Raw genomic sequence first — 15,271 nt, 5'->3', positions numbered from 1 at the left:
TTTTGTTGTCATTTTCTTTTTTAAAATTCTTAAAAATGCAGGCTAATCCTAAAAAACCTAACTAACCTGTTGAAGGTAGGTTCTGTTTTAAGGTTTACAAATGTAAATGAAACAAAGAAGAGAAGTGGTTAGTACAAGTTTTAAATTTGAGAAAGAATTATATAAAGAAGTTATAGATGGGACAAAGGCAATTAGCCAGCATTTTTAAGAATTTTAAAAGAGAAAATGGCAACAAAATAAAGGTATCCTTGAAAATGACCTGAGGGTCGAAACGTTGGAAGGTTTTGAAAAGAATAAACTTGAGAAAAAAGGATCAAATTTGTTTTTAAATAAACTAAACCACTCTTAAACAAGAATATATTAATAAAAATTAATTTAGTAAATCTTGCTGTTAAGTAAATAATACTGGGATTGGATAAATATTGAACCTAATAAATTAGAACTATTGTATATCATTAAGTGAATTTTATTAAAAATTTAGACTATTTACAACATAAATAAATGAAGATAACATTTACATTATGTACAAAATATAAAGACATTTCAAAACAAAATCAAGACAATCTACGATTATATAGGAATTGGTAAATCTTTTGCAACTAGCGCTAGAATGAACTCTGTTGTTAGTCTCCAGTGTCTTATATCTTTAGAAATTTTACACCAATGCTCACCATGTCTGGGCTCAGCAGCAATACATCGTTTCTTTACATCTTCTTGGGTTTCCTCAGTACCATTGAGAAGTTCAAATTTGTAGAAATATGCCCATGAATCACCAAGATCTGGTTCAATTTTAACAGTTCTATTAAACCAATCTCTAGTTTTTTGTATTTTATGTTCACACCAAAATAGTTTGGAAACCGCTAACAAGACATTAGGATCATGCTCACAACGTTTCAGAGCATCTACACTTTTTGTTTTCCTTTGTGGCCTTGGTTCTAGAAATATGGCTTCAGCCCACAGAATCCCTGCATTAGGGCATTCTTGCAAAGCCTTAGCCATTAACGTATTTGCAATATCTCTCATCCCAGCTCTAAATTCGACTCTTACTGCTTCCAGCCATAGTCGAGGATTACTAGGATTCTTTAGCCTAGCTTTTTCAAGAACTGACCTTGCTTTAGTTAACTGTTTTCGTTTTTCTTCCAAACCTGAAAGCATGAGCCATAAGGGAACAGAGTGAGGACATTTTTTAATGGCAGTATTGTATGTCTCCCAAGCTTTATCAGTTTTATTCTGTTGCTCTTCTATTTGTCCTTTCATCATCCATAGCTTAGCATAATCAGGAAATACTTTTATAGCTTCATCTAATAATTTTAAAGCAAGTTCCAGATTATCAAGGCACCACTCTAATTTGGCAGATTTCATCATTACCCGAGGAGTGGGAGCAGATGCTCGTGCTTTAGCAAGTAGACGTCTAGCTCTTTCATATTCTGAATTTTCTGATTCAAGTTTCACAGCAGCTAACCAAATTTCCTCTGAGTTAGGATTGGCTTGAAATGCTAAAGAAAGAATGCCTCTTGCAGCTGGTACATCACCTGCCATCCATTTTGACTTGGCACCCATTAGCCATAACACTTCAGATTTAGGACAATGAGCAACAGCTCTTTGTAAAAGACTTTCCAACGATTCTCTTGTCCCATGATTTTTTTCAAAATATGCTGCTCGGAGCCATATAGACTTTTTACTGGGAAATGTAACTAAAGCTTGGCTATAAATTGCCCTAGCGCATTCAAAAGCACCTTGAGAAGCACAGGACTCAGCATCTTCCATCCATGTATGTTTCCTATCTTCTTCTTCAACTCCTTGACCCATAATTGCCTTGATGAGCACTTGACATGTATGGACTGATCCTCCTTTTTCAGCTTCAATCGCTTCTTTAAACCAATGTTCACGGTTGATTTCTACACCATTAGCTGTAAGTGATGTAATGGCTCTGTCTATAATTTTTTCTACCATATGATTATTACCATTGGCTTCTTCAAGTTTAGCTGCAGTAACCCATATTTGTCTATCAGTGGGTATATTTTCTCTTGCCTTATTAAGCACTTTTCTAGCATTTTCATAAGTTTCTAGTCTTGCTAAAGCCAACCACAAGTCAACACTAGTAGGACAACATTCAACAGCCCTACTTAAAAGAATACGAGCATCTTCTGGATCTTCTAGTTCTACAGCAGCTTTCCAAAGACGAACAGAATTAGGAATATGTTCCAAAGCTTTTCGGTACACACGTCTTTTTGCTTTGACTTCACTTTCAAGATCAGCAGCTCTAATCCAAATACGAACTGAAGTAGGAATGTACCGAACAGCTTGAGCTATAACCCCTTTGGCAGTATCAGGTGGCTGTAATCTTGCAGCTTCTAACCATAGATCTTCAGACTGTGGATTTTCTTCACAACCTTTCATAATAAGATTTCGAGCTGCTTGGATTTTTCCTGTGACTTCTTCTAATCGTGCAGATGCAATCCATGCAGGAGGATGATTTGGATTAGTTTCTCTGACAGATTTCAAGAGCAATCTGGCTTTCTTTATGTCATTTATATCACCACCATAGCTAGGTATCATACTTTGTAAATCAGTAAGATATCCCTTGGGATCAACAACTGTTTGGCCTTCAACTGAATCAGAAACCTGGTTGAGTTTAACATTCATTAAATTATTACGAGCCTGACCCATTTTTCTTAAATCTAGGTCACCTGTGGGAGTTAACATTCCTTGAGTTGCAGTGCCAGGTATAGCACTCATAAGACCATTGGAAGGATCAATCGCAGTAGTAGATTCTCCTCCAAGATTTCGAGTAAGTACTGAATCCGGTAAAGGAGTAAACCTTTCAGCCCTAGGGTTCCGTGCTTTTCTGTTTCTAGCATCTCCCACTTCAGGAACATTTCTCCATTCATCCTCAGTAACTGAAACCAGCCCTCTTTTAAGATCACTAAATTGTTGCTGTATTTTAGGCCTTTCCTGTCGATATCTTTCTAATTCTTCCTTCAACCTTTTTTCTCGATATTCTTTGCGTTTTTCATCCATTCTTTTATCAATTTCTTCATAGATCATATCTGCTTCTTCATCATCTTTGTCATAAGGATCTTTACTAAACAATGAACCTCCATATCCGGAAAATTCGTCGTAATTGGAATCATTTAAGTCTTCATCGTCATCTTCTTCCTCTTCTTTTTTCTTCCTTTTATTAGGTGGTGCATGACGATCATCGGAAACATCATTAGCATCTCTAGCTGGACCAATATCAGATCTTGTGGTGAAGCCTGTAGCTCCTCTACCAACACCAGCAACATATCCTAGCGGTGCGGGTATTCCGAGGAAATGCTTTTTATTTCTATTCACTAAAGCAGCTGGAGGAGCTGTCATTTTTAACTAATTCCACTTGACTCAAACAATCAAACTCTTCCCTAACACGATGTAAATAAAACCTTCTAAAGCTATAACCTTTCTTGTTACAAATTAAATTAGTTTTTGAATATAAATATGACAATTGTTATGTGCATAATAACATATTTTATTTTTAAAATTATTTATTTTATCGCTTAATTCCTGTTGACAACTATTAAATATTAGTTCTATATATTTTTTTTCCAAGACCTTTGTGATAATTTAATGGCACCTTAATTTTTTCCCTCCACCCTCTTGTTACCGGTTTACTGCTGGCCATAGTTAGATAGAACCCAGGTCTGTGCATAGGTTTTGATTTGCTAAGGATATTTTTTTTTATTGTTGTTACCAATTGTATTTATTTATCCAATAATAAGACATTCGTTGCGGATTCCAGACCAAAAATAAGCCTGTAAGTGTTAACGAATGTCCGGAACATGATCTGGCATGAAAGTTCTTTCAACTCTTATGGCTGTTAAAATTTCTCTTACCTTAAGTATTTTCAAATTGCTTTCATTAATTAGCATTACATTTGTTTAATACAGCTTTGGGCCTTTTGGTTTATATTTTGTTAAATTGATTTTGTCATTTATTGTAGGTGATATATGAAACATTATGGTTGGGTATCTTAGCTGGGATTCAGTTGTAATATAATAATTAAATATTTGATTTAGATTTTTGTAGTGTGTCTGTAAATCTCTTTAATTTTAAATAGCTTTTTAGTTCCTAGCATTTAATTTTTGTCTTTATCTGAAATTCTTTATTTTAAACAAAAGTTTATTAAACATTATTTCCAATTAACTTACTATCTTTTATCAATATTTTTTTGAATTTGTTTAATTTCATGTTTTAATTCTTTTTGTGTATTTTCTTGTTGTGCCTAATTTTACCATAATAAGGCATATTTGTGATTTATTAGTAGTTGATCACGCCTTACAATTGGATTTCCTTTCAGTGTTCAAATAAAAACACTTATACTTAACCTCTTGTGAGGAATGGCCATTCTTAACATGGCCTAACATGAATGCCATCATGCTATTTTCCTTCTTTTTTAACTACTATTAGTTAGCAAAGTGCTTAGTATGTGTTAACTGTAGCATTACTGTTTTGCTGACTATTAGATTAACTATTAAAACTTTTCCATAATTTTTTGATCTCTGGGTATTATTGTTTATTAAATAAGTATTATTGCTATTTATAAAGTCCTTTGATTATTTTTTGTATGCTCAGGTTACAAACTTTGGTATTATTGACTGTATTATTATCTTTCAAATATATATTCATATTCATTTTTTCTGGCATAGTAACCCTATGCAAGAAGACATTATTCACCTAAGTTGACATACGCTATGCCAAATTGCACAATAGATGTATGGTTAATGTTTCTAGTTCTATGCTATTACATTATAAAATATAAAAATTTTATCATTTGTTATAATATTTTGTTTTATAAGAATAAACATATTAATATACTTTGTTTTCATGAACTTGTTTTTAGCTCTTGTTAGTTCATTGAACTTTCCTAGGTTCTTTTACTTTATTATGGTATTCTAAAATTTTGAAATTTACTCTTTAAAGTTTAAAATAAAACTTATTTGGTTACTTATGTTATTTTTTTTCCTAGGATATTTTTAATGGTTATTTATTATTTCTAATAATTAAATCACAAGATTCGAAATGAGATCAATGTTTTTTAAACCTTGAAGTAATTGGTATTTTAGTATTCTGTTTGCACTAAATTTTCTTAGTCGAATGATGATTTTTTTCTTTTCTTTTGTATTAAATAAAAGGAAGGTGTAGTCAAAATAACTCAAGACTATATATTGTGAGCCAATAATATCTAATTATTCTATGTTTAATAATATATATATATTGAATGTAGGGGCTCATAATAAATATTTTTTTACTATTTTAGTTATTTTGACCTCACCTGGACCATCTTCCTGTTATAAAATTTTTATTAAATATTTTATTTATTTTCTGCTTCATAAATCATTGTTGAATAATAGCTTAATTGATGTAAATCATATTCATATGTTGTTCATGTATTTAATTCCATGAAGTTAGAAGTTCTTTATGTTGTTAAAATAATCAGTTTTAGGTACATTGTTGAAAAAATTATTCAGAAAGAGCCACAATATAACGTTTATTCTGTATTATGTGGTCATGGTTTAAATTATTTTGTATACATTTTAGTATATGGTAGAGTTATTATTATTATTTTTTTTTTTTTATTCTGATTATATAGAATTATTTCAATGTTGCATATTGTATCGAAACTGTATTTGAAAGGTTAATGGTCTTTTTATTCAGTTTTGTTGTAAACAATTTGAATCCAGATGATATTTACATGTTCTCTTCATTTTTCCATTCAAGAGTTTCTTTACTAGAATCTATTTTAAAATCTTATTGCTGATCTTTCTCTGTATTATATTGTTATAGTTAAATTTATTAGAAAAATATGAGTTAATGCTGTGAGTTAAATCATTTGAAAAGTGTTTCCTCTAAGGTTCTATTCTTGTAGTGATCATGAGGCAATATCATTAAACCTTGTATCATGAGCCTAGGTTCAGAATAGTTGTTTTTTCTCCAATGGTAAAGAGCATGGTTTTTGTTGGTACTCATTCACAAAACAAGTTCCAAATGATGGAAGTTTGTTATATGCAAAATTCACATATGTAGAATGCTACTGGTTAATATAGGTCAAACTCTTCTACAAAGGATTTATCGGGAGGTTTGTTGGAAGTTTTATCCTTTTTGTGGAAGCAGTTGACATCTGTGATCTAATAAAATGAGTAATAATAATGTCATACGTAAGTTTTAAATTTCTCTCCACTGGAGCTTGTTTTGTTAACAATAACTGCTTTTTCCGTGGGGACTTTTATTGAAATAAAATGTTTAGTTCTTCATTGTTCTATTTTGTTATTAGATCTTCACTCTTGCATTTGAATAATATTTTGTTTAGGAATATATATTTGAGTTAATGTTACCATGAAGTAGTTGTTGAATCATATTGATTGATTTTACTGCTTTGAAGTGTTTAGTTTAGCATCCCTAGCAGTGAATTCTTGATGTAATTTTGTTATGTGTTATCAATGCCATAACTTGTATATCTTTTAATTTCCTTCGAATAATATAGTTATTTTTATACCGAATAATAAGGGTTGGAAATTTTGAATTTGAGAACCTATTTCTTCGTACTGAGAATTATTGTAAAATATCATTCCAAGAGGTTATTATATTCAAAATTGCTTGTAAATGATATTTAGGGATGTCAGTTTACTTGAAATGTTTAAGAATTAGGCAATTTCCAGGAAATAATGCTCAGAAAGAGTTCTAGCAGAGGCTAAGTTGGAAAATCCATTTAAAATTTTCTCCGTTAGTTGTTATTTTTTTTAAAATTATCTTATCACCAGTTTTTGAAAGGGTTTTGTAAGGGCAATTCAGAGATCAAGACAAGATTTGTGAGTCCGTGCTTTCATTATCATCCTAATAATAAGCATTCCAATGCCTGTGGTTGTCTTTCTTCTGGACGATATCTTTTAATTAAGAATTTGAACTCTCGATGAATGTAATCTAAGTTAACATGTTCTGTTTCGAATTTAATGTTTTAAAACTGTTATCTGTCACTGTCATTGCTTTTTCCTTATTTTTCATTAATACTGCTTAAGATGTTTCCCTGTTGGTATGTGCACCCAGAGGTTTGAGGAGAGTTCAGTGGGTGTATTCATTTTTCTAGGTTTTTAACTGTGCCTAGTACTTATAAGAATTTTTTTTTTTTATTACACTTATAGAAGAATAAAGAAAGCTTTGATACTTGTTTGTATGTATAGTTGTGTGTGTACGCGTAGCCATGGCATCACTGGATGCTATGATTCTACGAATTTTGATCACTGATTGAGATCTGGAACTTCTGGACCAATTTATTGCAGCAATTGACAAATAATAAATTATGAAAGTTGCCATATAACTTAGATGAAAATTGTATTCTAAATGAATTTTCTTTTTCTATTGTCATGGTTTTATTTATGTACTAAAAAATGAAAAAGAAATATTGATTGTAATTTAAGTATATGAATTTTTTTTTGTTTTGTTTTTTTACAAGAAGTACTTAAAAGTTATGAAGGGGTACACAGATTTTGAAAGTTTAGGAAACACTGGCTAAGGCTAAGGATTTTATGGTAGAGATGCTGTGCTTACTTGTTGAAATTAAATGTCTTATTTCTTTTGATTTAGATAAATTGTTAGAAATATAGGTACTAAAAAATGAGTTGGTCTATTTGTTTTAGGTAGATTGCCTACTTGGCCATGTGATGAACGTATACATTTTGTTATGTATCCATTTATTTATGTCTATATAGTGGACCCTTTTTGCACAGTTTTGTGTAAACTTGGATTTAGTTCTTGTCCTAATTTCTGGTTTAACATAAGATGATTGTGTAACATTTCTGTTTCCCCTCTGTAAAACTAAAAATAATTTAAGGAATTTAGTACATCAGTGACTTTGTTTTAATTTCATACTTTTTAACCTTGTTTTTATTTTCACTCTTAAATCTCTCTTTCTGTAGTCGTTGAGAATTAAATTGGCTTAAATCATTTATTGAGCTTGTGAAATTGACCAACCAATTATAATGGCAAACAAACTGGCTTAGAGTATCTTAACATAATTAATTCATTAAAGAACAATAGTACAGATTCGTGAAGTGTATAATGATGAAGAAAAATTTATTCTTATTCCATTTTTTATGGATTATTATTGATGTACAATATTGTTTTATACAACCACCCCTAACCACCATGTCTTGTTAAACCTAGTTGGAATTGGCTAGTACCATGGCATATATGTATACCACACATCAGTGATTGAATATTGGCATGGCATAAAAATATGCCATCAGTAATGAATGGGTTAAATTTACAGCTTGTAATTTAAAAGTAATTATTGAAAGAAAAACATAAATTTTAGGTTACCATAGTGAACCTGGGTTTATAATGCTGTTGTAAATTAATTATTCATATTTTATAATCATATTTTAATTAATTGCTAAATGTAGTTAGTCATGAATGTAAGAGTGATATCTGACAAAAGAAAGTCAAACCTAAAAGATGTTTTATTCATTAGTTTTTAAATCTGCTCATAGTCTTAAAATTCATTCTTATCTTTTTGCAAGGAAGTAAAATTGATATTAGTTGCCTGATTACTTTAACTTGTGTTTCATAAGTTTATCACACCTCTCAGTGATCATTATGAAATGATACAAGTGGCCCAGATGCTATGTACAGATTTATTTATGTTGAATATTCTTAAGAATTGTCAGTGGCCATCCATAGCTCAGTTGGTTAGGCCTAGAACTATCATTCTGAGATCTGCGGGAGGCACCAGTTCGAATCTGGCCTGGCGGTGTTTTTGACTTTTGTGACTTTTTCATTAAGTGGGGATCTCACAAAATGAAAAACTTGACTCCCCTCCCTTACCATGGTTAGAATAGGTTTGGCCTGTAGATAACTAGGCAAGCATCACCTTTGCTGTGGATTGCCTTTAAAAAAAAATTGTAAATTGTTTGAATAAATATGTGGTTCAAGGTATTCCATCATGGAGAGTTTTTGTCGTAAGCACTGATTATTATCATCTTATTTTTTAAATGTGGATCATTTAGAAAATAAAAGTGTTTCCTTAGAAGCTCTTTAATAAATCAATTTATTACTTTAAATTAAAATCATTCCCTTGTTAATTAAAGTTTTACCTTTTTCTTTGCAACTAGTGAGTAAAAAACAAAATACATTTTTTCAACTTATTTAGGTTGTAATAAACAGTTTGGAAAAAAAATTAGTATAGCTTCATTTCTATAGATTTTATAGAAAGGTGTCCCATTAATAATTTATTTTTAAGTTTTCAAAAATTTGGTGTCAGTTTTTGTGTTAGATCTATTTTAAGGGATATTAACTACAGGAATAATTTTTTTTTTTAATTAGATGAAAACTTAATCCAACCTTGCTTCTCAATCAAGCGGACTTCTTTCAATCTCTGTTGAAATTAACTTAATGTTTATTTTTAACTTTAAATCTAGTTTTCTGGTCAAAATACATGTAGTACCACATGTTAGAGATTCAAACTATCCTATCCATTGTTGGTCCTTTATGGATTCTTGCAATATTTAAGAGATTAGAACATTCAGCTAAATAATGGTACCATCCATTTCCCTGTGGCAGGTATATGGTTACACAAAACTATGATTTTTCAATAGATATGGAATAATCCAATTTTTCTGTTGACTAATATAATATTACTGTCATACTTATTTAAATTCATTAGTTAAAGGATAAAAGGCAAAGAATTTGAATTATCCAAATTCATTACTAATATTATACATTATTAGAAAGCTTCATAACTATCTGAGATCTTTACTTACAGTAAACCTGATTCTTTTTTTCTCTGTGAGTATTGTATTGGTGATTCTAAAACCTTATATTTTGCCATGTTTCTATTATAATATATTCTGGGTCTACCAAAGGTTATGAGGTTTTGTGATTTATATTTAATGATGTAGGATACTGTATAAGGAAAAACTTTTACATATAATTTTTTATTAAATAAGTAATTTTACAATAAATAAAATAATTTTCACATCAATTAAAAAATTGTTTTCTTTTGTAAGTGATAATGTGAGTGTAAGGCTGGTCCAGGGTATATCTTGATTTGAATAGCTGGTTGAAGGAAATAAATTGCTTTTCTATTTTTTGTTTAGTGTCATTATTATTTTTTCATGTTAAATGTAATAATATTTTTACTACTAACTAACCTACGTGATTCCAGTTGTCAAAGCATCAATAGATGCCTTGTTTTTTCTATTTCCAATGCTATAATGGACTTCTCTATATTATATTATTTATATGTTGAATGGTTTTTGATTTGGTCATTGATTAGTTACATGTAACTCCTGATTATTCAAAGATTGATTGTCCAAGATGCAGTTTATCCATGGCAACATAAATGCAAAATTATTTTTTTAAAACTACTCATTAACAGTTAAATAAGCAAAATGTTGCACCAAGATTGTGTTCCTGAGCGAGCTGATATATCTAACTCGCTAAAGTAAAAGTTTGAAGAGGAATATGACAAAGTTGATGAAAAAAAAATATCTGAGCTCTTAAAGTTGGTAATGAGACTGTAGAAGAGGAATCCAACGGAGAGCAATGATTAGGTACTGAAGTGGGATTGGAACATGTAAGTGGTCTTATTTAGACTGAAACGATAATGCTTTACTGGCTGGCTGACTTTTTTTTTTTTCAAAATTGGAGCCCAGATTAAAAAAGTTTCATAACCAAAAAACAAGTAACTGATTATTTACAATAACTGGTTTTTTTTTTACGAATAATTATATGTTCATTAAAAGAAAAAGAATCATTGGTTTTTTAGTATATGGGTTATCAATGTGTAGTTTTGGTCATCCGTGGTAATTATAGTAGTGTATTCCATGAATAATCGGGAGCTGACTGTATTAAGATTTCCATTTGGTCATGACATCATCTATTTTGTTTAATTTACTCCATATTTATGATTCTGTGTTGACCCTGGCTTGCCTCTTGTGCTAAGCAAGCATTGTTGAAATTGGAGTATACCGCATGACCTTTGCCAGTAGTATCCAGAGTGTACTTGCCGCAGCACAAACTCCAAGTGCTGCCCAACCTAAGTCAAGGCTCCAAGCTGGGGTAAAGGCCCGGGCAGCAAGGTAGGGTCTCCAAAGGGATGTGTAGCCTTCGCCCCCAGGTCCAAGGATGACTCCATCACTGCTGCCTCTCGGTCCACAGTCGTCTTCACGTCCTGATCTTCTCTTGAAGTGGATTATTGCCAATGTGAAGAGAGCAAAAGTAGCTGTTTAAATAAAATATACGCATTAGTTTTAAATAAAATTTTTCATTGATTTATTGAAATATAGCTATATTATATTTTAATCTATGATTAATTAGACTTGATATTGCTTCTACAATGGCAAATCGTGGAATATTAAAAAACACAATTTTAATTTTGAAAACACGTCCTATGCTCATATTGTTAGTAAGTCTCAAAATTCCTAACCTTCAAGAGTTGGGTCCTTTCATCTCCGAAGTATAGGAATCTAATAGTTAGCCATAGCTCTTGTGTATCTTCAAAGTGAACAAAATGAAAATACAATATTTTCCCATTCAACAGTTAGACATAATGACATGTAGTTTTGCTAATAATATTTAAAGAACTTGTTTTTTAGTTCTGTATAGAAACTATAGCTGAGATTGAATTAACCCTCATTGGAATCAATTTTCAAGTTAGTTAAATAACTCCTATTGGCCTTAAGAAAGCATCTATTTTTTATTTCAATTCAATGCCCCAAAAAATTGACTGTCTTCCTAACTGAGTTATTTTACTGCTTTTAAAGGGATATTCACTTTCAATAAAAATAACATGACAGTAAAATCAAAGGTGGGTGTTCAGATTGTGAGGTCAACACTTTGACCAGGGTTAATGATTCATTATTGTCAAACTGTGGTGGCATGAGAGCATGTATAAAAAAAGTTATCATCAAAATAGGTCACTTTTCTAACTTGGATTTGGACTGGTAGGGAGAGCTCTAGCACCTTCCTTTCACCTTGGATTGTCTTGAACCATGTTTAGTAGTAGCTTCCACCAGCTATGACCATTCTGGCTTTTGCTACCTTTGTGGATTTTTTACAGGGAGTGGGTAGCTCATTGGTAAGGCAATGGACTACTAACTCTAAGAACCCGGGTTCGAATCCGGCTTTGGAAGATAATTATCTGTTACCTGTAGCCTGTGGGTTCAGGAGCCTCATAAAATGGATACCCTTTATTGGGTAAAAATCTGGTGGACAAGTGTAATTCTGACCAAATCATCTCCTTGCATAACTGTTGGTTCAGTAACAGTACTTCGTTACAAAATACTGCACCCCTGACCATCCTTGATTTGTGGTACAGATTTAATTTAATTTTTTTATGGATTTTTTACACTCCTTTAATTTTTTTTTTTTAATCAAATTTGGTGATATACTAGAACTTCCTAGAGTCCTTATTTACTAGTTCAGTTTAAAAAACCCACAAACCATTCATGTATCAGCTGATTGCATGTATTGATTCATGGGTGGCAGCAATGTGTCGTCATGGTTAAACAGCTGGCATTTTAACTTATTACAGTTAAAATATTTTAGCTATATATTACATTATATAATGCTTATTTAAATTAAAAGAAGAGGAAATATTAAAAAAAAAATTGTGTTTTTAAATGATTTTCTAGGGTAGTCCCTGTAATTAATTATTAAAGTATAATATAATTATACTTCAAGTATTACAGGGTTTGTTTATTTATAATAAATGATATTTTGTTTTCTAATTATCAGTTTTTTATTGGTTTGTTAAAGTATTATTGTTCTGATGGTAAAGTATATTGTATGAGCTATGAATAACAAGATTTGGTTTACTGCAATATAGAAAAAATTGGCTGATGCATAACCTTTATAAAAATATTTTTTAGTAGTCCTTTCTATTTTCATAGTAGCGGTAGTCCTTTGTTAATTAAAAATCTTAGGTATATTTTTTAGGAATCAGTCAGGGTGAATATAAAAATATCCCTACTTAATGATAAGGCTTTTAGTAAATTAATTTAATTATGTAAAATTGATTTTATATTATATGTGCTTAATAAAATGTATTTTAAATTACAAGAAAACTTTATTTTTCAATATTAGTACTGAATTATTAATAACATAAAATTTTAATATCAATACTGTAAAATCAAATTTAATTTACTAAATTATGCATTCGGATGGTGGTCATTGAACCTTTAGGTTCGCTAAGCCTATTATTTGTTTAATTGTAATAGAAATGTGCTATTTGGTTTCTATAAAATGTTCACGATGAACATTTTTTCTAAATAAATGTATGGCTAAAAGAACAATTCCTAAAATTTTTGAAAATTTATCACAACTTATATTTGAGATGTTTACACTGTAAACTTAGAAATGATAAAGAATCTCGAATCCTAGGGCATGTACCTGGTAGATGTAATTGAAACAATAATATTGTGAGAGTAGAAATAACCATTTAAATTAATTGGATTGGAAAGTAAACAAATATCTGAAAGCTTATCACCAATTAAACAAAGCATGGTTCATGTGAATAGATGGTCGAGGTTGTGTATCATGACAATATCAGGTTATGCAACTGATACTTGTGTTTGTTTGCAAAATGTAGTGAAACTATTTTGGTAATTGAAAAATTAATTACAGTGAATTTTCCCCTTTATGGTTGCAGTAATCAGGACCTCGGTCATGGATAACTGCTCAATTAAAAATATATGATGTAGCAAAGATCGGCTGGGTGGATTCAAAAGCTGGTGAATGACTGTAAATGGAAGTGTTGCTTGAACTATTTGCTAAAACCTGCCCATTGCTATAGTGTTTTTGTAACCTTTCTTTACAATTATAGCTTCCCATTTGTCCTCTGTAAACTTTGTGTCTTATCTAGATTTTAAAGAAATAAATCCTTGAGGATAGCACCTGTTTTTGATGTTTATATTTGGAGATACTAACTACTTAAGTAAGTCATCTTCATCCAATAAAGAGATATATCATTTTAGCCATTTTGGAAAACAAGTTTTGGTTTCGATATTCATTATTCTCCAGTTTTTCATCCTCTATATGTTTGTTAAATAGTATTTTTTCTTTTTTAATTATTTATTACAATAACATTACCTGCTAAGAGATACATTACTCCTGTGACTAAAACTGCAGATATCTGATGCTTCAGTACTCCAAATGCGCCAACTAAAGCTGAAGATCCAAGTATTATGAGACAAACCAGAGCACAGGATATTGACAGATTTTGCATTCCTTAAACATAAACAGGAATTAGTTAATGTATGACTCAAAAGTGTATAGTAGGATAAAACAATTATTCTGCATAGTTTTACTCAGATCCATTAAATTTGCTTTTGGCATTGAATACAATATATTTATATATATATAGTCTTGAATATATATAAAATGTATTTTATATATATAAATGGTTAACCGTATAACTAAAAATATGAAGAAGATGGTCAGGGTTGCAGTCAAAAAAGAATAAAATAGTTTTCAACTATTTTGTTCTTTTTTTATTGCAACCCTGACCATTTTCTTAATAATATAAAATGTATTTATTTATTTAAGCTTAGTGAGTCTCATAATCTCTCCTTTTCTATAATAAATGGCAAAAAGTCTGTGTAATGGTCTGAATGAAACCTGATTTCCTTAAGATTTTTGACCGAATCGCATGACCCAATGCTTAAGAAATTTTTTGTGAATCACTCAATTCAATTATTAATAAGTTCACTGGAACTAAGTTTACAATTAAACAACAGTGAAACTGAGAAATACAATTTTTTTTTTTTAATTTAAAGTTGGACAGTGTATTGAACTAATATTGTCAGCCCCAGAAAAATTGTTTCTTTGAAGCCATGCTGAATTGTTACCCAAATATAGCCATGAGGACCTGTGTGTGAGTGTACACATTTTCATTTGTGTTCACGCTGCCAGGAATAAGATCTCTTACATCTGTAAAACATTTGTTCTGTTCATCTCCTGATTTAAAATAACTTGCACTGCTAGAGTGCTTCGATTTCTTATGATTTATTTTTTCTCAACAGAGGTTTGGTTTTGTTTAGACAGTCTTATAAAATGAGGATCTTATGGGGAATTTCACAGTGTGCTAAAAGCAATTAACCCCAGAATTTGTTTTCTTCTACAATAGTGTCCTACTTTTCCTTTTTCATAAATTACTTTTGACTCAAAAAAATTAGCAAACTGTTTGTGTCCTGGAGTTCAGTTATATGTTAATAGATTTATTTATTTATTTTTTTTTTTT

General features: G+C 30.6%; 3 protein-coding genes across 4 annotated transcripts in view; 1 reads left to right on the top strand and 2 right to left on the bottom strand.

Moving 5' to 3' along the window:
* Positions 1-446: 446 nt before the first annotated feature.
* Positions 447-3,421, bottom strand: Prp6 (pre-mRNA processing factor 6). Its single transcript, XM_014426075.3, has one exon. It carries the CDS (start codon positions 3,358-3,360, stop codon positions 571-573), a length of 2,790 nt encoding a protein of 929 aa, XP_014281561.1. The 5' UTR covers positions 3,361-3,421; the 3' UTR covers positions 447-570.
* A 214-nt stretch (positions 3,422-3,635) lies between these two features.
* Nasp (Nuclear autoantigenic sperm protein) overlaps positions 3,636-15,271 on the top strand; it is a 17,260-nt gene continuing 5,624 nt past the window's right edge. The window contains exon 1 of one of the 2 annotated variants that reach the window (XM_014426066.1): positions 3,636-3,678. The gene's annotated coding sequence lies outside the window, so the exon portion shown is untranslated. Of the gene's footprint in view, positions 3,794-15,271 lie in introns of both variants that reach the window. The other variant, XM_014426065.2, reaches the window with a different exon arrangement.
* The window catches only part of LOC106684150 (uncharacterized), a 6,709-nt gene continuing 1,450 nt past the window's right edge, over positions 10,013-15,271 (bottom strand). Inside the window, exons 2-3 of the mRNA XM_014426067.3 lie at positions 14,122-14,259; positions 10,013-11,254 (exon numbers count right to left, since the gene is read on the bottom strand). Of these exons, the coding sequence (XP_014281553.1) occupies positions 10,971-11,254; positions 14,122-14,259 (422 nt within the window). The 3' untranslated portion in view covers positions 10,013-10,970. The remainder of the gene's footprint in view (positions 11,255-14,121; positions 14,260-15,271) is intronic.

Source organism: Halyomorpha halys, unplaced genomic scaffold (genome assembly GCF_000696795.3).
Source record: "Halyomorpha halys isolate HHAL.00 unplaced genomic scaffold, Hhal_1.1 Scaffold548.1, whole genome shotgun sequence".
In the NCBI taxonomy this organism is placed as follows: domain Eukaryota; kingdom Metazoa; phylum Arthropoda; class Insecta; order Hemiptera; family Pentatomidae; genus Halyomorpha; species Halyomorpha halys.
This window is presented reverse-complemented; position numbering and strand designations above follow the sequence as displayed.

Bases quoted from the DNA above. Each gene is read 5' to 3' on its own strand.
- Prp6 (XM_014426075.3), bottom strand. From the start codon at position 3,360: ATGACAGCTCCTCCAGCTGCTTTAGTGAATAGAAATAAAAAGCATTTC.